Raw genomic sequence first — 27,921 nt, forward strand, 5'->3', positions numbered from 1 at the left:
AACACCTGATCCATGAGGACAAATGGTTAAATGATATAGAGTGATTCCTAAAGATGGAAATGGTATTCAATTACAGGAGTCTTCAGTCATCACTGACAAAATCATCTAGAAACATCCAACTCAAAGAATTGAATGTGAGGTTGTTTCTTTCTCAGATCAGCCTCTCCTGTGTCATGGTACACAGTTCAAGCATCTACCTTTCCTGCCCTTACTGTAAAACAAGAAGAGTCTACAGTTATCAAGGTGTCTATAATTATGGACTCCATGGCAGATGAAAAGAAAGTGCTTCCTTCCACAGAACTTTGCTGTTGGAACAGAAGAGATGTAGGTTCTTATGACTGTAAGAAGTGAAGCATTGTTTTAGCTAATTACTGGTTGTTTTTACAACAGGGACAATTAACAAACCCTGTTTTCCTATGGCCTGGAAAGAAATCAAACCCACAGAATAAACAAGTAAGCTTTGGTTTTGTTGTTCAGTTAGTGTGTGTGTATGGAAACAAGACCACATACAGAGACAGCCAGGTAAGTGTGAATACAAGAGGCCTGGCCAGTGGTTAGAGTAGAGAGGAACGAAGTTTAAAGATTACACAGCTTTTTAAATCCAGTTTATTAAATATTGCTTTTTGGGGACATGTTTACAACAAGCCCAAATAAATTGTTTAAGGATTCAAAGCAGTCATATTAAAATACAGCTTCAATATAAAGTTTGTCACAGTTTTACAGTATTCAAAAATGACAGACCTGCCTTAAAAAAAGGACTGTTACACCAAAAACGTAAGGAAAAAAAACTCCAAACAAACCAAAAACCAGGAAAAAACCCCAAACAACAAACAAACAAGTTTGGCATTTTCATAATCTTTATAGTATAAAACAGAATATTAAATCTATTACCAGCAAGCTGATACTCCAATCTATGACCTTGTCCGAAGTGTCTCTCATTAAAACACACTATACAACAGCACTATACAAAAGTCCTGGTGATACTCAATTTGATGAAAGTGCATCCCTGAAAAGTTTGCCAGTTTATTATAGTTAGTTCTTGCAAGGGGTATTAAAAAGAAGTGAAAATGTCCTCTTTTAACCGAAGGCCTTGATGTGTGTGTGTATATATATATATATAGCACATATATATATATATATTTGATTTTTTTTTAGGGTGGTTTTGTTTCACTCTCAGCCTTCTTTTAAAAGTGTCTTAGGGACGCCCACCAGGGGGCAGCGTAAGATTAACCATCAAATCACGAACGGCCGCGAATATTGTGCATTCACCTGGAACGGGGAAAAGAGACAGGTTAGCGCACACGCCGCGCAGCGCCCCCTCTCGACGCGCAGCGCCCCCTCACCCCGCGCAGCGCCCCCGCCTCCGCCTCCGCCTGACCCAGCAGGCCTCCAAGGCCTTGGCAGCTGGTTTCAGCGATGTAGCTCTGGCCTGCCCGGCAGGCCCTGCTCTTGTTGGGCGTTAAATGGCAGGCAGCTCTTAACTTGCGATTGTTTTCCCCGTGCTGGATTGAACCCGCACTAGAATGTATGTGGGTTTTTTTCTGCATGCTATTAATTAAAGGCACTATGTCTTATAAAGAAAAACACACATACACACTCCTCCCCCTCCCCCCCAACTTTTTCAACGTTCTATTTGTATTGCTTAAGAGCAGAAATTCAGAAATTAAACATTCCAGAAGACTGAAGTCTGAAAGAGCTGGATGATGCTTTCTGTTCTAAGCCTCATTTTGGAAACATTTCCAGCTCCACGGCCAGGCAAAAGTCAGAAATTTGCTTATATGAAGCCATTTGGCTCTGGCCTTACCCATGACATCTAAACCACTAAACTAAAGAGCAAATGGACTTTTGTTTCAAACAGCTGAGATCTAATAGAGAGTGGAAAAACCACAGCCCCAGCTGTCTCAAGTTTTGAATATCACCATTTTTTGACCAAAGAAATCAACCTACACAGTAATTCTGAAATAGCTTTGATAAGTTAAAACCATTAGAATCAAAAGGGTTTTGTTACAGTAACAAAAGAGGTATTACAACAACAACAAAGAGCATTAGGCAGATGTCATCTCAAATGTCCTGGTAAGAGAATATAATTAACACCCACTAACCTTCCCTGGTCACTCTGGGCTGAATTTTTCCTGTATATTTCAAGAGCTATCAGTTGGAAGATGTTGAATTTTGTTGCTGAAGGAGCAACAGTGCAAAAGCAAAGAGGCAAAAGCAGAGCCTACTGAGATGCATTAGTCCTGACTGCCAAACTAGGGATTCCTGGTTATTATTTTGGGAAAGGCATTATCACACCAGAGCTTCAAAATCAGGGGCTAAACACCATCCACCACATCACTAAAAATGCTTGGTTGTGAAGAGCTTTAAGACATATCAGAAGACCCTCGAGTTCCTCTAAGGGTCACCTCCAGCATCTGTAGGGACTTTCTTACCAGTTTGATGTCTGCTACATGATGCAGGCTGTGGACTTACAGCTCACATTTAACCCTAATATTCCAAGGGACTTGGCTTGTATAATTATTGCCCCAAATAAAATCTTTTCTTCCCCATGGAGGAATAGGTAAAGTGACCTCAGAAAGACAGCATACTCACAATGAGTCAACATTTTACTGTTAAACACAGCAGACTGTGTTTGCCCACAGATCTGAAAAGAAAACTCTTCCAAAAGAACTTACTTTTCAGGCACTACCATTTTATTAAGAGGAAAATTAAGCTGAATACAAAATACTTTTCTCACAGAGAGAAAGGTAAAAATGATACAGCCAAAATGAGGCAACACCGATTATGGGTTACAATGAAAGTGCCAGCAATATCCTATGTGCACGGTGGGAAGCCCTGGTCCTTTCTGACTAAAACAGTGAAAAATTCACTTAACCATGCAAATTGCAATTAGTGCAGCAGAAAAGCTAACACAGGTTGGAAAATCCTGGGTACAGCACAATAGCATCAGAAAAGAAAGAGTATGCACCTGAGGTACCCTCACCATGTACTGCTGCTGTAAAAGAAGTTTCCCAACTATCTACTTTGATCTGTTGGCCCTCCTTCACCTTTCGATGGCAAAGGAAAGAAGCTTCTCTTTTGTCAGATATAATAGTGTAAGTTTTGACAGTAGGCACACAGGAAATTGCATTTCAAGTGTCCTCAGGGAAGATCCTACTTTAGCTGGGCGGTGGAAGTAAACAAATAAATCAATCCATCCATCCAGACTCATTCTTTCTCTTAGAAGTCAGAAGAAATACTACTAGAAATGTCATCTGCTCAGCTAGCTACCTCCTTCTTTGCCTGGAGAAGGTGCTACCTGGGGCCACAAACTCTTTTTATATGCATTTTTCTGGCTTGTCTATACTCTGCTCCCTGTACCACATTCACAAACTACTTCAAACCTTGTGTGACAAGCAAAAATGGTCTATCCTGATCTAAGATATCCCACCTGGGACACTGAAGAACAGCTTTGACAGTTACTCCCTATGCTGTGGTGCTTTGTGGAGGGCTTGCCTTAAAACATAGTTTAGTGCAATAACAAACAGCACAACAAGTACCTACCCTTCCCCACACTAGGGGAGCTCAGTGGGGAAGCACATTCCAAAAGAAACACCTGAAGTTCAGTTAACCTTCTCTTGAAATAAACTGCTACACAAAATATGCTACACAAACCATGGTTCTGTACCACATACTCAAGAACTCTTACATGTAAGCCCACATGCCCTCAAGGCTATTATCTCTCCTATTAACCAACACCATTACACCATATGTTAAACTGAAGATGCCTATTAATTTCGACCTCATCACAATTTTCAGAAGGATATGCATATCCACACTGATTTAAGATAAACATTGCTCATGTTCCAGCAATCAAACCACCAAGCACCGTTAAAATTACCTCATACCAACGAGATGAGTAACTACACAGAACAGAAGCAGAATTCAGCCTCTGGATTCACAACTTCAAACTGTTCAGTTAATGGAAAAAAAAAAAGGCTTTGCTCTTCAGTGTGCAACTACAGCAGAACCAAAACAATTACTGTTCTTACGAGCCAGCTGTATATTAGGACTTCAAAACCACCGCTTCCAGACAACATGCTGCTCAAAGAGCCTGCTAATGCTGTTCAGTATTTTGGATTAAAAAATTAAACAATAAAAAGCATGATAAACAAGAGGGAAAGTAAAGCACAAGGCTACTCTCAGTGCGCTACAGTATAACTTAGGTTGGAAAGGACCTCAAGGATCATCGAGTCCAACCTATCAACACAGACCCCATGACTAGACCATGGCACCAAGTGCCACGTCCAATCCCCTCTTGAACGCCTCCAGGGTCGATGACTCAACCACCTCCCTGGGCAACCCGTTCCAATGACAAATGACTCGCTCGGTGAAGAATTTCCTCCTCACCTCAAGTCTAAACCTCCCCTGGTGCAGCTTGAGACTGTGTCCCCTTGTTCTGGTGCTGGTTGCCTGGGAGAAGAGGCCAACCCCATCCTGGCTACAACCACCTTTCAGGTAGCTGTAGAGAGCAATGAGGTCACTCCTGAGCCTCCTCTTCTCCAGGCTAAACAATCCCAGCTCCCTCAGCCTCTCCTCATAGGGCTTGTGCTCAAGGCCTCTGCCCAGCCTACGTACCAGACTACGTACGCGCCAATGAACATTCGCAACAACCTATTTACCTCAAGCACTTCACAGCATGTCTGGTGGACAGAACAATATGCTCCTCAATTTATATACTCCTTTGTCCATGTGTATACCATCACTCCAATGACTTTTCAATCATTCACAGCATGTGCATAAGTTCTGATAACTATTTAAACATCCCTTTATATGCTACTGCTAAGCTCAACAAGTCCATAACTACCCAAAAAAGCCCTGACAGCTTGTGACTCATTCTGGGCCCATTTGTTAAAAGTCATCTATTGTTGGGCCAACAAGAGGTTCATTCTGTCACTTGGGCACAACAGCAAAATCCATGTAACCTTCCACTGTGTTGCCAGTACTTGCTAAGTTATGTATTGCCGATTACTACTAAATCACTAAAGTAAGTATGGTGAGAAACCAAGGAGAATTCAGACTTAAGAGACATGTAATTTTACACTGGAGATTTGTCACTGAGGTCTGGGTGAAGAGAATATATCTACTGGACATGTACAGTACCTGGTCGTGGTGAATTCAGTTCAGCAAACCTCTTTAGAATATTGCTAACCATCATTGGAGCAGCAACAGAGGAGTTCTGCTGCCTGGGAATGTCAGCCTGTTGCGTTGTACCTGAAGCCATATCATAAATAATTGGGACAATAATACTAACAGCTTCCTGTGGAACTGTTGTTTTCTGTGTTAGCTGGAGCTGTGGGGGAAAAAAACCAAACCACAAAGTGTGTTAAATTGAATGACCACATACTTCACAGCATAATTTCTGATACAGTTGAACACTCTAGGTCTACAGCCAGCATGCACTTCCACCTCCTTGCTTTTCAATTCTGCAACAGAGTATTTATCAATCAGGTATAGACTCTTTTCTTCTCAAAAGCACCCTACAGGGAGCATTGCCTCAGAGACAACACTAATATAGATTTGTTCTAAACATCTCACTCCTGCTATCCTTTTCCAGCACCACTGAGCACACCTTTTTAATCTAGGTGGTTAGCACCTCAGAGAAGAGCAACACATCCTGAAGTTGAGCATTCTAAGATACCTGCAGCCCTGAGGGAACTGAACTTTATATAATCAAGAATTCTCCAAGAAGACAAAACACAAGAAGTTGCTGTGCTATTATAGGAAGGAGAGTATGAACACTAACCGAACTAATTACAAGAGAGCTGCATGCAAATCTCAGCTTCCAAATGGCAGAACATTTTTTGCTCTTACAGTTGACAGATACAGCGTAGTTGTGATTTGCTACTAACCCGTGATGGTTTCAAAGCCATACACCAAATTTCAAAACAGATCTCTCTACTTACGAAAAACAACATTTTGGATTTCAGCACAACAGCAGGTGTCCCTGGGGGCGCAATTGGCGGTGCGCTGGGAGGAATCGTCAAACAAAACTGCACATTCCATTTCAGCTGACTCGCCTGATCAGGGAACTGTTTGGAAAGAGCAGCACAGAGAAAGAACAGCAAAGGTCCCATGTCAGTGACATGCACAGCTGTCAACCAGGGATGCAGTAGAAAGTAGAATGTGTCTCTCTAGCTAAATTTGCAGAATAAACCAAACCAGGTTGGAAGAGACCTTCAAGATCATCGCGTCCAACCCATCAATCAATCCAATCAACCTAAACAACTAACCCATGGCACCAAGCACCCCAGCAAGTCTCCTCCTGAACACCTCCAATGATGGCGACTCAACCACCTCCCCAGGCAGCCCATTCCAATGGGCAATCACTCTCTCTGTATAGAACTTCTTCCTAACATCCAGCCTAAACCTACCCTGGTGCAGCCTGAGACTGTGGCCTCTTGTTCTGGTACTGGCTGTCTGGGAGAAGAGACCAATCTCTGCCTGTCTACAACCTCCCTTCAGGTAGTTGTAGAGAGCAATAAGGTCACCCCTGAGTCTCCTCTTCTCCAGGCTAAGCAACCTCAGCTCCCTCAGTCTTTCCTCATAGGGCTTGTGTTCCAAGCCCCTCACCAACTTTGTTGCCCTTCTCTGGACTCGTTCCAGCAAGTCAACCTCCTTCCTAAACTGAGGGGCCCAGAACTGGACACAGTACTCGAGGTGTGGCCTAACCAGTGCAGTGTACAGGGGCAGAATGACCTCCCTGCTCCTGCTGGCCACACTGTTCCTGATGCAGGCCAGGATGCCACTGACCCTCTTGGCTGCCTGGGCACACTGCAGGCTCATGTTCAGCCTACCATCAACCAGTACCCCCAGGTCCCTCTCTGCCTGGCTGCTCTCCAGCCACTCTGACCCCAGCCTGTAGCTCTGCATGGGGTTATTGTGGCCAATGTGCAGAACCCGGCACTTGGATGTGTTCAATCTCATGCCGCTGGACTCTGCCCATCTGTCCAGCCTGTTGAGGATCTCTGCAGAGCCTCTCTACCCTCCAGCAGATCAACTCCTGCCCCCAGCTTGGTGCTGTTGCCAGGTTTAGCACAAGTCAGAATGACTCTGCAAGAATTAAGCACAGGGTAAAGGAGAACACCATCAGAAAGATTCCAGCCAGCCTATACATAGCTCTATTGTGCAGGAATACGTCTGCAGTTTCTCAGAATCATCAGTTTAAAAGAGAAATGCTGGAAGTTTCTAGGACAGCTAGCAGTAAAATGAAAACTTGTTTATTAACACTAAATGACATTTATATATCTACACCTATATATCTAGGAGGTTGAGAATCATAGAATCAATAAGATTGGAAAATACCTCAGATATCATCAAGTCCAACCTGTCACCCAACACCTCCTGACTACTAAACCATGGCACCAAGTGCCACATCCAATCCCTCCAGGGACAATGACTCCACCACCTCCCTGGGCAGCACATTCCAATGGCTAACAACTCTCTCTGTGAAACACTTTCTCCTCACCTCCAGCCTAAACTTCCCCTGGAAGTTTATCTCCAGGGATGGGGCCTCAACCACCTCCCTGGGAAACCTGATCCGTAGGCCCCCTCACCTACTGGAAGGCCAAGCCTCTCTACCCTCCAGCAGATCAACTCCTGCCCCAAGCTTGGTGGTGTCCACAAATTTACTGATGATGGACTCAATGCCCTCATCCAGATCATCAATAAAGATGTTAAAGAGCATGGGGCCCAGCACTGATCATTGGGGCATACCACTACTGACTGGCCACCAGCTGGCTGTGGCACCATTCACCACCACTCTCTGGGCTCGGCCCTCCAGCCAGTTCCTAACCCATCGCAGTGTGCTCCCGTCCAAGCCATGGGCTGACAGCTTGGCCAGGAGTTTGCTGTGGGGGACAGTGTCAAAGGCCTTGCTGAAGTCCAGGTAGACTATATCCACAGGCCTCCCCACATCCACCAGGTGGGTCACCTGATCATAGAAGGAGATCAGGTTGGTCAGGCAGGACCTGCCCAGGCCCTATCCCTGGAGGTACTGAAGGTGAGTGAGGCTTGACAGGGCTCTAGGCCACCTGATCTAGTTGAGCATGACCCTGTTCACTGCAGGGGGGTTGGACTAGATGATCTTTAAAGATCCTTTCCAACCTCAGTGATTCTATAATTCTGTGATAAATATAGAGCAATTTATGTGTCTATAGGTAAAGATAATGATACAGCACCTTTTTTTTTCTTTTTTAACACAACAACTGATGTTGGGTGAACTAAACAGAACAGTTAACTCACCAGCTCAAGTTTCATGATGTGTACGCAGTCCCTGAGGATATGTGTTGGAGCCCCTAGTAATTTTGTGAAGGCTATTAGTGTGTTTGCTTTAAAAGGTGGTCCTGCAACCTAAAAAAAAAGACATAATTTAGTACTGACCATTGAGATAATAAGGTATGCAATTTAATAGGTAACCAGCATGCACAGCTCTTAATTTTACGTTTTACATTTCAGAGAAGGGCCAGGAGGATGATCAGAGGGCTGGAGCTCCTCTCCTATGGACACAGACTGAGAGAGTTGGGGTTATTCAGTCTGGAGAAGAGGAGGCTCTAAAGAGACCTTATTGTGGCCTTCAGGTATCTGAAGGAGGGACTTTTTAGGATGTTGGGTAGTGACAGGACTAGCAGGAATGGAACAAAACTAGAAATGGGTAGATTCAGATTGGATGTTAGGAAAAAGTTCTTAACAATGAGGGTGGTGAGACCCTGGAACAGGTTGCCCAGGGAGGTGATGGAAGCCCCATCCCTGAGGGTTTTAAAGGCCAGGCTGGATGTGGCTCTGAGCAACCTGATGTAGTGTGAGGTGTCCCTGCCCATGGCAGGGGTTTGGAACTGGATGACCATTCCTGACAATTGTTCTGTGACTTTGCAGTCCTTATATATGCCGGTAAAGCCATCAGTACCACTCAAAACACCACTAGAGATTAAAAAGAACGCACAAAGCCCTAAACATTAAGGATTTGAATACATACCCTTGTTTCAAAGAACTTCTCCAGAACTTGTAACTCCTCAGATTTCCATTGTCCTGTATTTTCAGGTGTTACTTTCAGTTGCAAAGTCTGGTTTGTCTTGGGATTGAGAGCAACCCTGCATTTCAATGCCTCCGTCTTAAACATAATCACACCTGGTTCATTGGAGTTTATTAGCTGTAGCTGCATAAAAACAAGTATCACATTCAGATAATCATTCATTAAACTCTGAACACAGACATACAGATTCAGTTCTAAGATGCTGATGATCAGTCTGCCCTTGATCTAGAAAGAAATGTATATTTGTGTATGGGTAAAGTTGCCTTGAGAATGAAGCTTATACAAGATTTTGATTCTTTCTCTGTCAATGATTCAGTGCCAAAGAAGAAGAGGCACACATTGTCTGTCCCAAATCCTAAAGCAGCATTCATGACTGATTACTTCAGTTAGTGTCAACTGGTAATTAATTTCTTGGGCACTTCTGCCAAGTGTGGCATCCTTAGTAACCCTGTGGCTGTTCTACTTAGCTTTCAACAGCCGTTGCTAAACTCACAGAAGCCACCACAGATGAAAGCCTGGTCATAGTCTTGCTATTGTGTTGGTTATCAAACCTCACTTGACCAAACGGGCTTTCCACTTCTAATTTGTGTGGAAAAGAAGCAGAACTAAATGTTTTTTTCTACATTTTGACACTTTAAACAACAAGAGTCAGAAGTACAGCACAAGTCCAACACAAATTTTGACTAGATGTGAAGCATTTTGGTTTGTGCCTGATTTGAGAGCATGAAAAAGCACAGCTGTGAAGTCATACTTGGTCAGCTTTAACCTAAACCATACCGTTTCCTGTTGTATAATCCTCTGAAGATGCCTTCTCATAATAACCGATCCAAGGAATCGCTCCAGAGGGGAGCAAAGGTAGCTGCCAGCTAGTCCTGGCACAAGCCCAGGGGTAGGAGAGGGCAACAGCAGAATATTCAAGGCACTGTGGGTAAGGATTGTAGGTATGGACGCAGCCCAAGAGCGCTGAGGTAGTTTACGAGGTGGAGGCATGCTAGTCGGCATTGCTTGGGAACCTGTTGATACAGAAAAAGTACTTGCAGGAGGAAGCCTTTAAGCTGGAACTTAAGGTACGTGTTCACTGTATTTGTTGTAACTATGCAGCAATGAGTTCTCTGGGTTAAACCTTAATCCTTCTTATTTAAGAATTTATCTGCCTGGGGATAGGCAACAGGCAAAACAAAGTCAAAGAAGAGTCTCAGTAACAATAAAATCCTGCTCCCTTTTCCTCTTTCTGCAGCATGCCAGCAGGCAGCAGGTCTGTACAACAAACTCAATGAGATGGAAAGATGGCTAAATCAGTCGTGCAAGAGCAGCATTACAACTCTACCATATGAAAAGTTGGTATTTGAGTAGGTAAATATGCCTATGATTGACTTCACTCTGAGGAATTTTTCTCAGTCAATAGTTTAAGCCTCATTTCTGTAGTGCAACAAGAGGTATCAATCCTGCTGAAGTTTATGCTGCATGATTTAATAGGTTTTCCAAGTTGTGACAGATCTGAACTAGGACAGAATAAAGATTTATTTCCTTAGATATTTCCCTGAAGAAGAGCAGACAGGACTGTTAGGCTGACACACAAAACCACAAAACAGCACAGAATTAGAGAAGTTAAACATGGATGTTTTACAGTCATAACACTGATAAAGAAGCCTACTTGTTCCAGCTCGTGGGGAATGGGAGGCATCTGGGACGGGTGAATGAAGGGAAGGGTTGGCTGGTGACATTCCAGGCATCCGTGCTGCTGGTGATGGACCAGAGACCTGGGGTGATCCTGGCCAGTTCCCTGCACGCTGACTGGGTGACATCATAGTGTATGGTGAGCTTGGGTCTATGGTACCTGCAGATGTTACAAGATTGTTGTTATTATTTTTAAAGCATGACCTTTTCCAATCTAGAAATGTAAACAAGGCTTAGTAAAATCTGCAAACATCTGCCTCACCTTGTTCATGTTGACAGTTAAATTGGTGTGCTAAAGTTACAAATCTAAACTGTTCATTTTATGTGATCGATGAAACGGTTTCCTATGCACTGTGATTACAACAAACCATTGTTTAGCAGCTTTCCAAGAATCTTAATAAAGGACCAAAAGGCCATGTTGTTTTCATACAGGTATGTCAAGCCAGAAAGACTTGGACAATGTCTTGAAATTGCCAAGTACCTCAATTTCTAACCTGTTCTAGTTGCAGGAAACATAAGCAGTGAAAATACATTAATGTAACTATAGACAATGCTCATGAAAAGCTGCAGCCGTTGTTCTGTTACAAGACCAGGTGTGGTTTCCCCATGTTAGTAATCTGAAAAGAGTAACTGATGGTGCATTTTAAAAAGATGAGGAACACCTCAACATCCCATGCAGCTACTTTTGACTACTGTTAAAGGTTACACTCACATGTATGAAAACAGCTACTTAAGCCAATTACAAACCACAAATCTTCCTCAATTAACTTAGGCCTGCTCTGACAGACTTAACTTCAAGAAGCAAATAAGCCTTCCCTGTCACTATGTGTACACCTGCCAGTAAAGAACTCACCATGTGGGCTGGCAAAGTTAGCTGTTTGTCCCATTGTGATTCCAAGAGAGGAAGGTGAAGGAGTTGGACCAAAGGATGCTGGTGATGGCGCTCTTAAAGCTCCACTAGGTGAACTTGCAGCATGCAAATTCCCTAATCAAAGACATCACACATCACTCAACATACACATTTCCTGGGTTTCTGTTACAAGTTTGTTCTATCAACTGCAACATCTATCTCCTTTTTAGGGAGAGAGCAAACAAGACTCATGAGAATTTATTTTTGCACTTAAAGGCTTCATTTTGTACATTCACCAATGTTATATTTTCCAGACTGATTCACCCAAAGGAAGCTTTCCAAGATATTTGGCTTGAAGAATGGCATTTCCCCTCTGCCCAGCCATTCCCCAAATTTAAATACTTTTAGCTGTTGCACTATAACAGCTGGAAGCAGAAGGCAGAGCTTTGGTGATGAAAAGCTTTTCTGAAGAAGCAGGTATTTAAAATTAACAGATTTTGATATGAGCCAGTTATAAGCCCCAAGAATGAGACAGTCCCAAGCATTACACAGCTAAACATAAGAGTTTCACTGCATGGGGATTTTTTAGCTTCAAAGTGTACTTTCCAAACCATGCATGGCAGGACTTTGCTGTGCTGTTTTTTCCACAATATAAGGTGCAATCTCTTGGCAAACCTGCAGCTAAAGGCAGCCCAAACAATAGAAAATCATGCATGAATAAAGAGCTACAATTTCCAGCACACCATTAGCACCTCCTTACCTGGTGACTGTGTGTGCATCATAGAGGGAGATGGGGTCACTGTGTTGTGATAGGAGGTGGGTGGTGAAGTAAGAGGATATGCTCCTGATGCTCCTGCCTGTTTTGCAAATGGCTGAAATTGTCAACAAAAAGACAATGAATGTTTTAGACAATTTTGTACTAAAACTAAAGTTAAGTATGAGCAGGAGAACACAAATGAAAGTTTGGTCCCCACCCATGAATCTCACAGGTCCATCACAATAGTTGCTTGCTTATCTATATCACCTTATCAGCGCTCACTATTCCTTTCAGAGACTTTGGGCTGTTTCTCCTCAAGACAGAGCTATTAACCTTTGCACCTCATTCCTTTCTATGTGCCCCCTGTAACAGCCAAGTAAACTCCTCCACTGCCTTCCCCATCTTTTATCTTAAACAGTTTTTTCCCTCCCTCAGTCCTTCTCTTCTAAGGCAGCAAGTCTCATGTGACCTTCCAAAGCTGCTCTTCATATGCTGTGAGCTGTTTACACTGGCAGGTGAAATGGCAAAATAAATGAATACGTTTTGCCCCAAGGGGAGTTCTGCAGCAGAGCAGTTTTATAGTCTCCCTTTCCATTTTTTTTCCTGCTGATCCTTTTAGAATGCAAGTTCTTAGAAACACAGAGCTGTGGAAGACAATAGAAATGTCTTTATTTTGCCTGCAGGGTACCTGCTGTTGTGGTTGCTGTGGTGGCTGCTGGGGTTGAAGCTGTGATATCAAAGAATCCATCATGTCTCCTCCAATAGGAGAAGGTGGGTTATCATCTTCATTTACAGATCTTCTTCGTGCATCCTGATTGCTGTCAACAAACATGTTCAGGAATGTCTGTGGAAAAATCAATCCTGTTAGCAATTTTTCTGTTTGAATTCTATTACATAACTGAGCAACAGTATTTGCTGAGCTTGAACACAAACTCGATCAGCTACAGGACATGCAAACCAGGCAGGTCTCTAGAACTTACTGTCAGTAGGCATGAATGGTTTGCAAAATACATCAGTCCGTAGCAGAGCTTCTCAGTAGATAGTTAAGCTTAATTTTCTTTTGCTTTTATATCAAGGGGTTATGGATTGCCACCAAACAAGAAACCTTGCTCATTAACATTAAATATCTCTAGTTAATTGAAATATTGATGTTGTTCTTTTTTCCTTAAAAATAAGGAAAAGCCTGCAGCTGGAAACAGCTGTTTGAGAATAGCTCATCGGTATCCAGAACCTACTGGGCTGTTGTATCAAACCCACAATGGCTGTTTGGTAAGAATGCCCAGGTCACCTTCTCCATGACATCTTCTTGTACCCAGGGGAATTTGCCACTTCCTCTTTTACCTTCCCACTTTCCTTCTCTTGTACTTTCCACTGGTAACTAAAAATCCCTTCCTCTTCCCATTAGCTTTCCATTTGAAAATCATGAAAGAGGTAGATATTTAGAATCAGCTAAATGTAGTATCAGAAAATTAGTGCTCAGTTGCAGCTGTCAGAAGGAAAAAAAATAGCAAACTCTCCTGTTACACAATGGGTGGCACTTTCCAGTACTAGCACTGGTAAAAGCTGCCCTAAGTGACAGCACTCTGTCAGTATGCACAGATTCACTTCTCAGAAAGAGCAAACCAGCACTGTATTCAGAAGCAAAGTCACAGGTTCCTGTCGCACACTGATGGAAACTATTTCAAAAGAGGTCTCTGTCGAGAGTCATCTGACATGGAGCATTTCCTCATCTGCAATGTGCAAACACTGTTCTGCCACACAGTTTGTGAGGATCAGTCAGTTTTAATCCTGGACAACACTTCTAGGATAGTCACAATGCTTCACCAATTTTTAAACAAAAAGATACCTGAAAGCAGCCTCTATGTTATTTTATTAGATAGCTAAAAAGATCACCTCAAAACCTGACGCATGATGCTTGTGGTAGTTTTAGGCTATGCCTTTAAAGTTTTGCTACAGATTTCAAGCAGAAAAAAATATAAATAAATCACTACTGGATGTGAGAAGGAAAAATAAAGGTAATTCCAAACGATTCCATTGGAGAGATATCTACCATAAGACTGCTTGTACCAAAACATCCTGGGGGCTTCTCTTCTCTGCTTGTTTCATATTCTGAAGGGATACTAATCTGCTTCTGCTTGACCTTGGCTGCATTGTTTTGGTAAAGTCTAACAGATACTTTTTCTCTGCTCCTTTCACCCTTTTGGACAGTGGGGGGGCAGGGCAGAGGGACAGCTTCCCTGGTCTTCTTGACCAGGGGGTTTCTCATGTTGTTCATTAATTGTAAGTATCTGTAAACCCTGTATATTTTGTATATATTTATTCCATTCCATTGGAGATTGTAAATGCAGCTTTCATTTGCTTCCAACTGAGTTAGTCAGTCAAAGTTAATGTTGGGGGGAAATCCCAACCCTCCACAATGCTAGTTTTCTTAAGGGCAGTGTTTTCATTCATGTTAGTTAACAAATCTACTGACGAAACAGAATTTTCCCAAGACTGCAGGCCTGCACAAAAAGCCCTTCACAAACTCTTAACGACAGATTCATGCACTTCCAAGTTCAAAGCTGCTTTATTCACAATGTGCCAAACCCCACAGAAAGAGTCACCTTTAATCCAGGTGCAGGGTAAAAGCCTTCCACTATTTTGCTGTTGTCAAAGAGGCTGTAGGCCCCGTCGCGTATCGCCACGACGCCGCGGCTCCGGCAGTAGATGTCAATGCAGTACATGTTCCTGAAAGCCAGTCTGATGTGCGTGGGAGACTGTGGCAGAATGGAGAAGCACTGATAGGCAGTGTTGGTGCGCTGAGTCAGACCCAGCATGGGCACAGTTGGAAGTTTGTTGATGGCATTTAAGGGAGCCTGAGTGTCAAACAAAACCTGAGAGAGAGAACAGATATTGAGAGATCGGGAAGCATACCTTTAAGTAAAGGTCACAGTAGGGGATACAATCTTCCTTCCCCAAGCCACCTTCTGCCAATGAGACGCATAAACAATCATGACATATATGAGGCAGCAATGTGCCCTTATGGCCAAGGTGGCCAATGGCATCCCAGGGTGTATATAGAAGGGTCCAAGAGAGGTTCTCCCCCCCACTCTGCTCTTGTGAGGCCACATCAGAAATACTGAGTCTAGTTCTGGGTCCCTCAGTTCAAGAAGGACCTTAGGGAACTGCTTGAAAGAGTCCAGTGCAGAGCCACAAAATGGTTAAGGGAGTGGAACATCTTCCTTAGAAGACAGACTGAGGGAGCTGGGGCTCTTTAACTTGGAGAAGACTGAAGGGTGACCTCATTAATGTTTATAAATATGTGAAGGGCAGTGTCAGGTGGACATAGCCAGGCTCTTCTCAGTGACGTCCAATGATAGCAGAAGGAGCAAGGGTGCAAGCTGGAGCACAGGAGGTTCCATGTGAACACAAGGAAAAGCTTTTTCACTGCAAGGGTGACAGAGAACTGGAACAGGCTGCCCAGAGAGGCTGTGGAGTCTCCTTCTCCGGAGACATTCACCTGGATGCATACCTGTGTGACCTACTCTAGGTGATCCTGCCCCGGTAGGTGGGCTGGACCACATGATCTTTTGAGGTCCCTTCCAGCCCCTGATGTACTGCTCTCTGATTCTGTGATATATGTGATTTTGGAGAGAGTAGTTTAACCAGAATTGAGCTCTTAATTTTCTTGCACTTTCCTTGAGTGAAGTTTTAAAAACATTACCTGTAACAACTGCACCACATTTGGTGTTTTATTAAACATCTCCTGGAGCTGGTGCAGAATTGTGTTGTGACAGTTACTGCAACCTGAGTTTGGGCCAACAGTTCCCAGTGAAATGTGGAACTTCTGGAGTACGGAGTTCCACTGAATGCTGATCTGCAATGTCAAAACCATAACATTATCTTGGAAGCTAGAACAACAATGAAGTTACAAGAAAGCTGGTCTGCTTTAATTTCCCCCCCCTCCACTTTTCATCAAACATCTGATTCCTAACTCGCCTTCCCCAAAGGTTGCAAGAGAGGAAAAAAGAAAGTGCTGTTAGCTTTAACAGCCATTTAACTAGCTGGATTGTTGGCAGTCACAAAACTGGGGAGTTCTTTTAACCTGAAAAAAGCTTCTTCTGCCACAGGTGAGAGAGAGAAAATTAAAACTCAAGAGACTCATGCTCTTCTGGGCATGCTAATTTGTAAGGAAGTGACATGCAAAATCCACACTGCTGCTACTTATTAACTGTCCCAGTAAGATGCACATAGAGATACTCTAAACATTTCAGCTTAGATTATGAATACAAAAACCTCCCATGAAGCAAATTCAAGCTGCTTTGCATCAGTTGCACACAAAAATATATTCTTAGTCTATAATAAATGTGCACTTACTTCCTCCTCTACCTTGCAGTTAAGGCAAAGATGTTAGCAAACAGTCAAAGCAAGTAATAAGCTGTAAATTTGAATACTACAGAGTAAGTTAGAGGTCTGGACAAGGGAACAGCACTGCTCCTAAGGCAGAATTAGGCATTCAGCTTGCATATGCACCTATGCTTTCCATTCAGTTACCAGGCCTTCCATTTCATGAAGCAGACTTTGCTTGTAAACACAATAATTAGTGTGTGACCATTTGAGGCTGTGCCTTTAAGAAAGAGACAGTGCTGGGACACTCTGGCTGAATGTTTTGGAATATTAATGAAAACAATCAGATATTCTAAACTAATTTCATGGGTGGATTGGTAGAATGCAGTTTTAAGTTTAGGTGCAGCTGGGATTTTCTCTCAGTTCGCTCCTTTCCTTCTCCCTTTCCAGCTCGTCTGCTTTTGGGCTCCCTGCCAGAGTGACCTTGGACAGATAAGCATGTGGCCTACTAACACTCTGCTTTAATTAATAACTGCTCTTTTTCTCTCTTTCTAACCCTCTTTGAGGAAAAAGGGGAGAGAAGGGGGTACGGGGGGGGAACCCTCCTCCGGAGGAGTGAATTTCGTTCCTGTATTATTGGGTTTTTTTTACTTTGCTGCATATTTCTGTGTATATGTTGTAAACACTGTGAACTGTGTACATATCCTGCATTTTCCAAAACTGCTTGTAGAATATAGCATTTTTCCTTTGCTTCTCCACCTGGCTAGCTGTGGGTTTTCTTCCTCTTTGTGGGGGAGGGGAGGCTAGGCCTTCTCTCTCAAACCCACCACATCGGGAAATCCTTTATCCATTATATAAAAATGTACATCACTGTCCCTGAAGGTATTTAAAAGACATATAGATGTGGTGCTATGGGACATGCTGTCATAGTTTGGCTGGGTGCCCTCTGCTACAGGGGTGTTTCCTGTGTCCAGAAGTCCAGCCCAGTGGGTGGACACAGGAAATTAGGTTATTTCCTACCACGATCCCTTGCACCACTATAAGTCTCATGGCGGGGTCTGGCACTTCCTCTTTCCTTCCTCTCTGCCACCTGGTAACTGGGGGAGAGATGTCCCGGCCATGGGCCTGGTCAGGCCCAAGGCCACGGGGGGATAGGCAGTCTCAGATCTGGGCAGCTGAGACTAGCCTAGCAGTGGGACGGGAAGGAGGAGCCCTGGGGGGTTTGGGTGCACCCTCAGGTGGGGATGGGATCTCTCTGGGTCTGTTTTGGGGTTTCTTCTTGTCACTGTGTTTCTAGCTCTCTGCACACACTCACTGTTCTCTATTTAAACTTTCCATCACTTTTGCAATCCGTTTGTCTGAGTCGTCATTTCTGCGCGTGGTGGGGAGGGGGTCTGCCCCAACCCATTACACATGCATTATCACCAGACTTGGTAGAGACAGGTAATGGTGGAACTCGATGATCTTACAGGCCTTTTCCAACTAAAATGAGTTCTATATCTGTATATCCCATTACAGCAGGGACCAGTAGATATGCTCACTGTAAGTTTGTCAGAGAAAGGTTGCCACACCAGCTTTCACCAGTCAGGAACACACAACTGCCCTTCCCACATTTTAAAGCACCTTACAGAAGTCCTCAGCATTTGTCAGCATCTAGTAACCTAGCACATTTGCAACGTGGCACACTCTATTTCTGTCTTGCCTACCTGGATCAAAACCAATCCCACAATAACGTACTACACGGGCACGTTTTGTAGCACAGTTCTGAGAACTCTAAGTCTACTTGTTCTGTTTTCAAACACCAAGTGCACTTAGGAGTTACTTACTGAGCTCCCCTTGGTAGTCCCGTAACAGAGGATAAGCTTTCGGTAATTGTAGATACGAACTTCGGAAAAAATGTTCAAGTGGTTGGGTATGTCTTTGGAGAGAGGAGGGAAAAGACTCAGGGTGAGAAGATGATAGCAGCCTGTAAACACAGCACTGTAATGAAAATGAGGGGATTGTGGTACCTGGTAAGTAGCGTGCGAACTCCAGGACACATTCATACAGCCGAGCAATACTGTTCCAGTCATTAAGGAACATCTCAACAACTTTGCGACCTCCGACTGGTTCGGACAATTGGTTTTCATACGTCAGGTAAACATGACGGGTTGGTCCTGCAGTGTTAGGAGATGGTAACGCCTGATTAACTAGTGGCTCCTGAACTGTGCTTTACAGACTATGAATGAACTGTAGCAAGTGATTAGGAAGCACAGGTAAATAATAGAAGTACGTTGACTCAGCAATCAACATTCCAATTCATGAGCAAGTGCAAGGTTCTGCACCTGGGCCGGAACAATCCTCACTATCAATACAGACTGGGGATGAGGTGTTAGAAAGCAGCCCTGTTGAAAAGGATTTGGGGGTAATGATGGACAAGAAGCTGGACCTGAACAGGCAGTGTGAGCTTGCAGCCCAGAAGACAAATCACATCCTGGACTGCATCAAAAGATGCATGGCCAGCAGATCAAGATAGGCAATTCTGCTACCTTACTCTGCTCTGGTGAGACCTCATCTGGAGTACGGTGTACAGGTCCAGAGCCCTCAGTAGAGGAAGGACATGGACCTGAGGGAGAGAGTCCAGAGGAGGGACAAGAAAATGAGCAGGGGGTTGGAGCACCTCTGCTATGAGGACAGGCTGAGGGAACTGGAGTTGTTCAGCCCAGACAAGAGAAGGCTCCAGGGAGACATAATAGCAGCCTTCCAGTACTTGAAGGGGGCCTACAGGAAGGATAGAGAGAAACACAGGGGCCTACAGGGACAGGGTGAGGGGCAATGGCTTCAAACTAGAGAAGGGCAGATTTAGATTCAGATATCAGGAAAAGGTTCTTCACTGTGAGCATGGTGCAACACTGGAACAGGTTGCCCAGGGAGTTGTTTGAGGTCCCATCCCTGGAGATATTCAAGGTGAGGCTTGACAAGGCCCTGGACAACTTGATCTAGTAGGGGATGTCCCTGCTGACTGTGGTGAGGTCAGACTAGATGACCTTTGGATGTCCCTTCCAGCCTGGACCATTCTATGATTCTACGTTGCCATTTATTAGAAATCTTAAGATCAAACAGTTGTCCAGTAATAACAAAACATTAGAGCTACTGGAGCAGGCAAGGTATACCACAAAGAAACAAAAGGTACCAGTATTCCTAAATAAAACTTACCTTGCTCCCTGGATGAAGTGCTGTTAAGTGGACAGTTTGCAAACACTAGCTCAGCAACCCACGTGCGATTATTTCTACCTTGTAATCGGAAAGTGCAATCAAGAAGAGATCGGTCCAGAGCCTTCTGAGTTTCCTCATTTACACCTTTACAGGGAGGAATTCTATTCATGATAAAAACAAACAAAAAACCCCCAACTCAATTATACACAGTGGAGTTCCAAAAGTAAAAATATTACTTTGTAACATTTCCTAAAGGTCTTTCAAGTCTGACCATGAAAGGACTGACAAATCGACAGCCAAGACAGCTGGACTGCACAGTGAGATACCCTGTTCCTCTTTGAGGCCTGTAATAAGTTAAGTGTTCCAGAAGTAGTCAGAGTTAAAACCAATTTGGTATGGATTCAATGCCTAGAAATTAGAGACTGTTAAGGGACTGTTAGGAGCAGATGTTGGTCAGTTAGAGGGTAGAAAGGCTCTGCAGAGGGACCTCGAACGACTGGACAGATGGGCAGAGTCCAATGGGATGGCATTCAACAAGTCCAAGTGCTGGGTGCTGCACTTTGGCCACGGCAACCCCATGCAGAGCTACAGGCTGGGGTCAGAGTGGCTGGAGAGCTCCCAAACAGAGAGGGACCTGGGGGTGCTGATTGACAGCTGCCTAAACATGAGCCAGCAGTGTGCCCAGGTGGCCAAGAAGGCCAATGGCATCCTGGCCTGCATAAGGAATAGTGCGGCCAGCAGGAGCAGGGAAGTCATTGTGCCCCTGTACTCTGCATTGGTTAGGCCACACCTTGAGTACTGTGTCCACTTCTGGGCCCCTCAGTTTAAGAAGGACATTGAAACACTTGAACGTGTCCAGAGAAGGGCAACAAGGCTCAGGAGAGGCCTTGAGCACAAGCCCTATGAGGAGAGGCTGAGGGAGCTGGGATTGTTTAGCCTGGAGAAGAGGAGGCTCAGGGGTGACCTCATTGCTCTCTACAACTACCTCAGGGGTGGTTGTAGCCGGGAAGGGGTTGGTGTCTTCTTCCAGGCAACCAGCACCAGAACAAGGGGACACAGTCTCAAGCTGCACCAGGGGAGGTTTAGGCTCGAGGTGAGGAGAAAGTTTTTCACCAAGAGAGTCATTCGTCATTGGAATGTGCTGCCCAGGGAGGTGGTGGAGTCACCATCCCTGGAGGCGTTCAAGAGGGGATTGGACGTGGCACTTGGTGCCATGGTCTAGTCATGGGGTCTGTGTTGATAGGTTGGACTCGATGATCCTCGAGGTCTCTTCCAACCTTAGCGATACTGTGATACTGTGATATACTGAATTGCCCCCATTTCCTGGTGAAGCAATGGTACACTGAGACAAAACTTTAATACAGAGAAACAAGGGGAAGAAAAAGAAAAAAAGGAAGAAATAAGTTTTGTGGCAACCTGAATTCATGAATCAGTCTTCTAGAACAACCTCATTCTAAAAGCAATGTGCAACCTGGCAATTATCTTAGAACACACTCATTTATTCATATCCCAACATGAGAATTGAACTCTGGGGAAAGACTAAATAAAGCTGAAGTAAAAACATGCCGGACACTTCTCCAAATCCCTTAAAAGTCTATACAGAAATTTCACATACAAGCCTTAACTTTAGCTCACAGTTTCATCAGTACTTGTCTGCTCCTGAGAAGAGTTAAAAAGGAAAGGTCTGATGCATTTAGAGACTGATGTCTTTGTGTCACTGTAGATTTCTGCAGCATAAAAGAAATCTGGTTTACTTCCTAAAAATGCAAAGTTTAATAGGTGTGGCTTGAAGTGGGCTCCAGGAAGTGTGAAGAACTGGCTGGACTGCACTGTGGTCAATAGTTGCAGGTCCAGTTAGTGGCTGGCAGTCCTTAGGATTAACACAGAGGCCAATACATTTAACAATTTTTCAAGAATCTATGTAATGCAAGGGAATAGCAAGTTTGCAGATGACACCAAACTGAAGGGAGCACTTGGCACTGCCCTTCAAAGAGACCTCAGATGGCTGGAGGAATAAGTTACAGGAACCTCACACAGTTCAACAAAAGCAAATGCCAAATACTGCACACAGGCCTAAATAACCTCAAGCAACAGCACAGAGTGGGGACTGAGTGGCTGGGTAGTGGCTCTGCAGAAAGAGATCTTGAGGGCCTGGGAGACAGTTGGAACAGTAGTCAGCAGCATGCCCTTGCAGCAATGACAGACAGCTGCATCCTGGGCTGTACTAGCCTGGCAATCAAATGACTACTCCCCTCTACTCAGCATTTGAGATTGATGTAGGCAAAGCCTAGGGAGATTGAAAAATGCAGCTGGCCAGCCCTGCTTAGAGCATGAGGATGGACCAGACAACATCCACAGGTCTCTCCCACTCTTCAATTAAAATTCTCAGACGTTTCCTCTAGATTTTTTGCCATGCAATGTCTTTTCTGGGATTCCCTGCATTTCCCCCTGCAGTGTCACACACTGGTAATTGTCAAGTAACATATGGAATATGTAGGCCTCTGACCTGATCTAAAATTGCAATTACATGTTGATGAATCATTGTATCTTCTTCAGTATTGTCTGGATTTTAGGATTGCAGACTGTCAGACTGTTTTCAGAGCTCCCCCATCTAGGCTAACAAAAGAAATGTGTCTACTTTTATTTTCCTCTCTCTTCAGCACTGACAGTGCAAGACAATAATTAATAATAATAAACCAGGTTGGAAGAGACCTTCAAGATCATCGTGTCCAACCCATCAACCAATCCAACCCACCTAAACAACTAACCCATGGCACCAAGCACCCCAGCAAGTCTCCTCCTGAACACCTCCAATGATGGTGACTCCACCACCTCCCCAGGCAGCACATTCCAATGGGCAATCACTCTCTCTGTGTAAAACTTCCTCCTAACCTCCAGCCTGAACCTCCCCTGGTGCAGCCTGAGACTGTGTCCTCTTGTTCTGGTGCTGGCTGCCTGGGAGAAGAGACCAACCTCTGCCTGTCTACAACCTCCCTTCAGGTAGTTGTAGAGAGCAAAAAGGTCACCCCTGAGTCTCCTCTTCTCCAGGCTGAGCAACCCCAGCTCCCTCAGTCTCTCCTCCCAGGGCTTGTGTTCCAAACCCCTTACCAATTTTGTTGCCCTTCTCTGGACTTGTTGCAGATTAAAATAACCAAACAAAACCCCTCAAAACCAAAAGTCCTCCCCGTCCTGACATTTTTAGTGTTACTTGCCAAACAATACTTTCTTTCTCTCTCAAGTTTACATACACATTAATAAAATGAAACAAAGGAGCATATCCTCTTACTTTAATAGACGTATCGCATGGCTGAAGCCATCTCCTTCTACTTGTACTCCTTGGTGAGGAATGTCCATATTAGATAACTAGGAATAAACAAGAAAGATGTTATCCCAAGCAAAAGTCAAGCAAAATACTTGCAAATGTTTCCAGGATTTTTTCCCCCATAAGTGTGACAGCTGCTTCACATCCTCAAGCACTGGAAAGCCAAAAGAGCAGTCTGTGCAAAACTGGTGTAAAGTTGTCTCCCACAAGTATGTCTTTCACCCTCTCATTTCCCCCTTTTACTTTAGCTTTTTGCAGTGCTTGGTATTAGAGAACCAGCTCTAACAAGACTGGAGCAACCCAGTGCAGAGTATCAGTCGCTCAGGACCAGCCGGTGGGGGAACTCCAAAGCGAACACACGACCACAAGTTTACTGAATAGCTGCATCTAGACAGGAGAATCAAGAGTAGCAGAGGGGAAGAAGAAAACAACCTGTTTTTAAATACATACCTCCACACGAAGCCCTATAAATGGCATATTTGTGTCACACATGGCTACAATATGAGCTAGCACTTTATTGAAGGCACACATTTCTCCCGACCGTTTTGGTTTCTTAGGCTCTATGGAACATGGATCTCCAGACAACTGGAATAAAAATAAAGACAAAGGTACTTGCACATGTGGAGTACCTATTTGAAAAGATGTCAGAGAACAATCTCATTCATCCAAGTTTTAAATGAATGACACCCTGAGCACAAGCTCCTAAAAGGATCTGGTCCACTTCAGGACTAAAGCAATTCAGTGAAAGTAATGTTATAATCACCTGCCTCCTTAAAACAGTATTTACTATATTGCCAAGCCATGTTATCCTGACCCCAAGAAGTAACTCTTATCAGCCCCTGCAAGTCTTTCAAAGACTACACCTACATGGAACAAAGCATATCACTAAGATACCAGTGCTCTGCATATACAGAGCTCTAGCTTTCTCAGCACTGTGTTCTGCCTTGGCTCTCTGGAATAGCTTAAAGGCCTGGCATGAATTAGAAGATAATTGTTGCAAAATACTTTCCCAACATTTCCCTAGGGAATCAGTCCAGAGAACCAAGCTGCAACACAAGTAAGATGCCAGCCATACAAACTTTTGAAAGAACACTGGTAAAGCTGGTACTGATGCTCAGAAACCTGTGTTCAGCTTTCAGGCTCTGTAACTAACCCAACGGCTTTTGAAGCACATACCTTGCGCTTGACACCGCTTTTCACATGTTTCCCACTTTTTGTGTCTAGTACCAACTCTTCAATGTTTGGTTTGAACTGCTGTAGTAAAAGTGCAGTAGCAGGGCTGTCATCTCCTTCAGCATAGCTCACAGAAAGAAAATGGTACTTGTACTCTAGCTCAGTGGGGTTGCCAGGAACATCAAACATCTCTACAACCTATATTTAAACAAAACAATAAATTGAGAAGACCCTCAAGCTAAGAATGTCTGCATCAGTTCCTTACCTTCTCCCCTTCAAAGAAGTGGGGAGAATATTTCAAGACATTAATACTGTGGCTAGGAAAGGAACCCCAAGAAGAGAAAGGAGACTTAAACTTTCAGAAAACAGAGAGAATGGGAAGGTTGCTAAATAATATATCTTTATGCCCCTTCCTCTATAAGCCTGACTGCTTAACAAACCCACTTAATGAGAGATGGGAGGAAGAAGGGAGAGTTGAGGATTACATCAATCACTTGGTTCTTAACCTTAGAGTTAACAGTCCAAAAGACAAACTGTCTGGTAGATCCATGACTGGGAGCAAAAGACTGAAGCATTTTTCAGTTACTTACGATGTAGTACTGTGGAAGGCGTGTGAGTTTGATAAACAGTTTGTGTTTGGAAAGGCCTCCCACTGGATGGCTGGCATAATTAGCTAGTTGAAGAGTTTCACTGCTCACTGTAGGCAGATGTTTTATAGACTGTTTGCAACGCTGCTGTCCAAGCCAGAACCTTGCATTGAAATAGCAGTGTTAGTATCACGAGACTGTTTGACATGATTCTAGTTTACTGCTGTTTAGAACACTAGTGTCAAATTGAGAGTCAGTCATATTCTAAGTCAACATCTGTCATTGCTGCACAAGTTACATACAGAAAATCACAGGAGTTTATATTACTGTCTTTACATAGTCTTCAGTTTGAGTAACAAAGAAATGTTAAAGAAAAGCCCTGAAATTATTCACTGAAGGAATACATAAATGAATTTTTATACACCACGTGAAATGACAATAAAAACACCCAGAAGCAACAAATTAACCCCTCCCCACATCAGAGTTATTTTACAATTTGGAATCTTTGATTATTTTTTTGGTGTAGAAAAGAAAATGTTTGCTTCCATGAGCTGGCAGGCAAAGCTGGCTGTCACTCTGGATTATGTGATAAACAAACTCAAGCACATACAAGACACCACATTCATTCTAATGTTTGGAATTCAGTTTTGTTCTCCTCCTCTAACTGATTTTGGCTGTAGTGGCAAGGCCAGAGAGACTAGCTAGGCTTGAAAAGAGGTCAGAAATGTGTGGCTTGGTTTCTCAGTCAGAATTCCCCCAAAACTCAGCAGTAGCAGGTGTGGGTGCTCAGCATCCCTCCATCACAACACACCAGGTTCATCCTTGTAGATAAATGCTAGATCTAGCTGTCCTGAAGGACTTTTCATGGGACTGCCTGGCTTCCTAAACAGCCACAGCACTACCCAAGCCATTATCTCGAGTGCATTATTAATAACAAAGGGAGGTTGATTTATTTCTCTGGGGTGCCAGTGCTTCATGCGTCATAATGCTCCTTTTAGAAGCAAGATTCCTCAAATAGAGGTTTCACCCTGCAATTAGCTCGGAGTACTGGGAAATTCCAAAATGACAGAGCAGGTGGAACTTTTTTCATGCAGATGCAAAGGGTATTTGTATTATTTGCTACAACCTCTTATGGGAGCCAAGTGTATCTTGTGCTTAAATCTCAGGGCTTTATGGAAGGAAGATTAGAGGTCTGAAGTGTAAGAAGATAAATAGCTATTATTTAAATCACCCTAGGCCACTTCCTTGCTTTTCCTCTGTACTGTAAGAGGGGAAGATTGCTCTTGCTGAGAAACAAGCAGAGTTCAGCTGTAGAAACAGAGTGGAGTAAAGGAGATAGAAAATGAGGGATGATCACAATATGATACCCTCAAGTGAACTGCTACTGACTTAAAGTGAAAAAGACTTCATGCAGAGTGCATGCACAGAAATGCATGAGGCTATGTGCACAAGGGAAGACTCAAGGAGGATTATGGAATCAGCTCCAAGCAAAAGCAGAACTTCCTCCACCCATTTAGAGGGTATAGCAAATATTCAAGATTGCTTAGAATCATGAGAAAGTCTATCCCCTACTGGGGTAAAACACATAGCCACCTAAGTGTGATCATCCAAACAGACAGGGTGATTTATTCTATGCAAATTAAATGAATCATCCAAGTCACTTACTTAAGCTGCTGGAGCCAAGGAATGATACGCTTCATATCGTCATTAACAGACTTCTCTACATCATCAAGCGTCAGTTGATCTGCAAGAACATTAGGTGAGTGAATGCTCTCAAGACATGCCCTTCAAACAAAATGTTGACCTTCTAATGAAAATGTATTATCTTATTTAACAAACAGTGAATCAGAGCAGTCCAGGTGGAAGAGACCTTAAAAAAACAATCATCTGGCCCAACCTTTCATGGGAAAGGGATCTAACACCCTGTCCAATGGCATCTTGAAAACCTTCACTGCATCCCTTGGCTTGTCCAGTGACATTGTTTTCACTGTAAAATACCTCTTTCTTATATTAAGATGAAACCTCTCCTGGTGCAACTTGTAATTGTTGCCCCTTTTCTTCTCCACATGGCTCATTGTGAAGAGATTATGATACATAACAAATGATCTGTAACACTTGTAAAGCCACAGCAGTATATAATTAGGAAAAAAATACCCTGAAAGAACTCACTTTCCTTCTTTTCTTAAGAGGTCTGAAACCTGAAGACTTGAGCAGTAACTCAAAGTGTATAGGGTCATACAACACAGCTCTCAATCAGGTCCATACAAAATGGCCTCATCCATTAACACCACAAGCCAGCAATCACAAGTTATAAAGACCATGCATTGTAATGATGCCTAACAATATTTATTGTCCCCTTAAAATCTACCTAACTGAACTGTGATTCTTAGGCACAGAGAGCCACTTCTCCATTCCCTAAACTCAGATACCTAGATGATGACACAAATGCAGTGTTCATTTGCATTAGCCTTATTTGCTCACAGAAATTTGCAGATTTGACAGAGAACTGTTCACACAAAATTACCTCATAATATAGGATTATTGCAAAGTATTAAAGACAGCCTTGTTTTGCACCTACTGCTTAGGCCACACCTTGAGTACTGTGTCCACTTCTGGGCCCCTCAGTTTAAGAAGGACATTGAGACACTTGAACGTGTCCAGAGAAGGGCAACAAGGCTGGGGAGAGGTCTTGAGCACAAGCCCTATGAGGAGAGGCTGAGGGGGCTGGGATTGTTTAGCCTGGAGAAGAGGAGGCTCAGGGGTGACGTCATTGCCCTCTACAGCTACCTGAAGGGTGGTTGTAGCCGGGAAGCGGTTGGTCTCTTCTCCCAGGCAACCAGCACCAGAACAAGGGGACACAGTCTCAGGCTGCGCCAGGGAAGTTTAGGCTCAAGGTGAGGAGAAAGTTCTTCACTGACAGAGTCATTAGTCATTGGAATGTGCTGCCCCAGGAGGTGGTGGAGT

General features: G+C 43.7%; 1 protein-coding gene across 1 annotated transcript in view; it reads right to left on the reverse strand.

Moving 5' to 3' along the window:
• Positions 1-600: 600 nt before the first annotated feature.
• Positions 601-27,921, reverse strand: part of MED14 (mediator complex subunit 14) — a 49,739-nt gene continuing 22,418 nt past the window's right edge. The window contains exons 12-31 of the mRNA XM_068155094.1: positions 26,623-26,701; positions 24,961-25,120; positions 24,374-24,568; positions 23,648-23,782; positions 23,162-23,238; positions 19,876-20,036; positions 18,690-18,836; positions 18,507-18,598; positions 16,058-16,210; positions 14,958-15,227; positions 13,043-13,198; positions 12,358-12,469; positions 11,601-11,732; positions 10,725-10,907; positions 9,848-10,083; positions 9,014-9,193; positions 8,284-8,391; positions 5,946-6,071; positions 5,143-5,332; positions 601-1,269 (exon numbers count right to left, since the gene is read on the reverse strand). Of these exons, the coding sequence (XP_068011195.1) occupies positions 1,196-1,269; positions 5,143-5,332; positions 5,946-6,071; positions 8,284-8,391; positions 9,014-9,193; positions 9,848-10,083; positions 10,725-10,907; positions 11,601-11,732; positions 12,358-12,469; positions 13,043-13,198; positions 14,958-15,227; positions 16,058-16,210; positions 18,507-18,598; positions 18,690-18,836; positions 19,876-20,036; positions 23,162-23,238; positions 23,648-23,782; positions 24,374-24,568; positions 24,961-25,120; positions 26,623-26,701 (2,966 nt within the window). The 3' untranslated portion in view covers positions 601-1,195. The remainder of the gene's footprint in view (positions 1,270-5,142; positions 5,333-5,945; positions 6,072-8,283; positions 8,392-9,013; positions 9,194-9,847; positions 10,084-10,724; positions 10,908-11,600; positions 11,733-12,357; positions 12,470-13,042; positions 13,199-14,957; positions 15,228-16,057; positions 16,211-18,506; positions 18,599-18,689; positions 18,837-19,875; positions 20,037-23,161; positions 23,239-23,647; positions 23,783-24,373; positions 24,569-24,960; positions 25,121-26,622; positions 26,702-27,921) is intronic.

This window comes from Melanerpes formicivorus, unplaced genomic scaffold (assembly GCF_026170545.1).
Source record: "Melanerpes formicivorus ecotype bairdi unplaced genomic scaffold, bMelFor1.0.p_v2 SCAF_30, whole genome shotgun sequence".
NCBI lineage: Eukaryota > Metazoa > Chordata > Aves > Piciformes > Picidae > Melanerpes > Melanerpes formicivorus.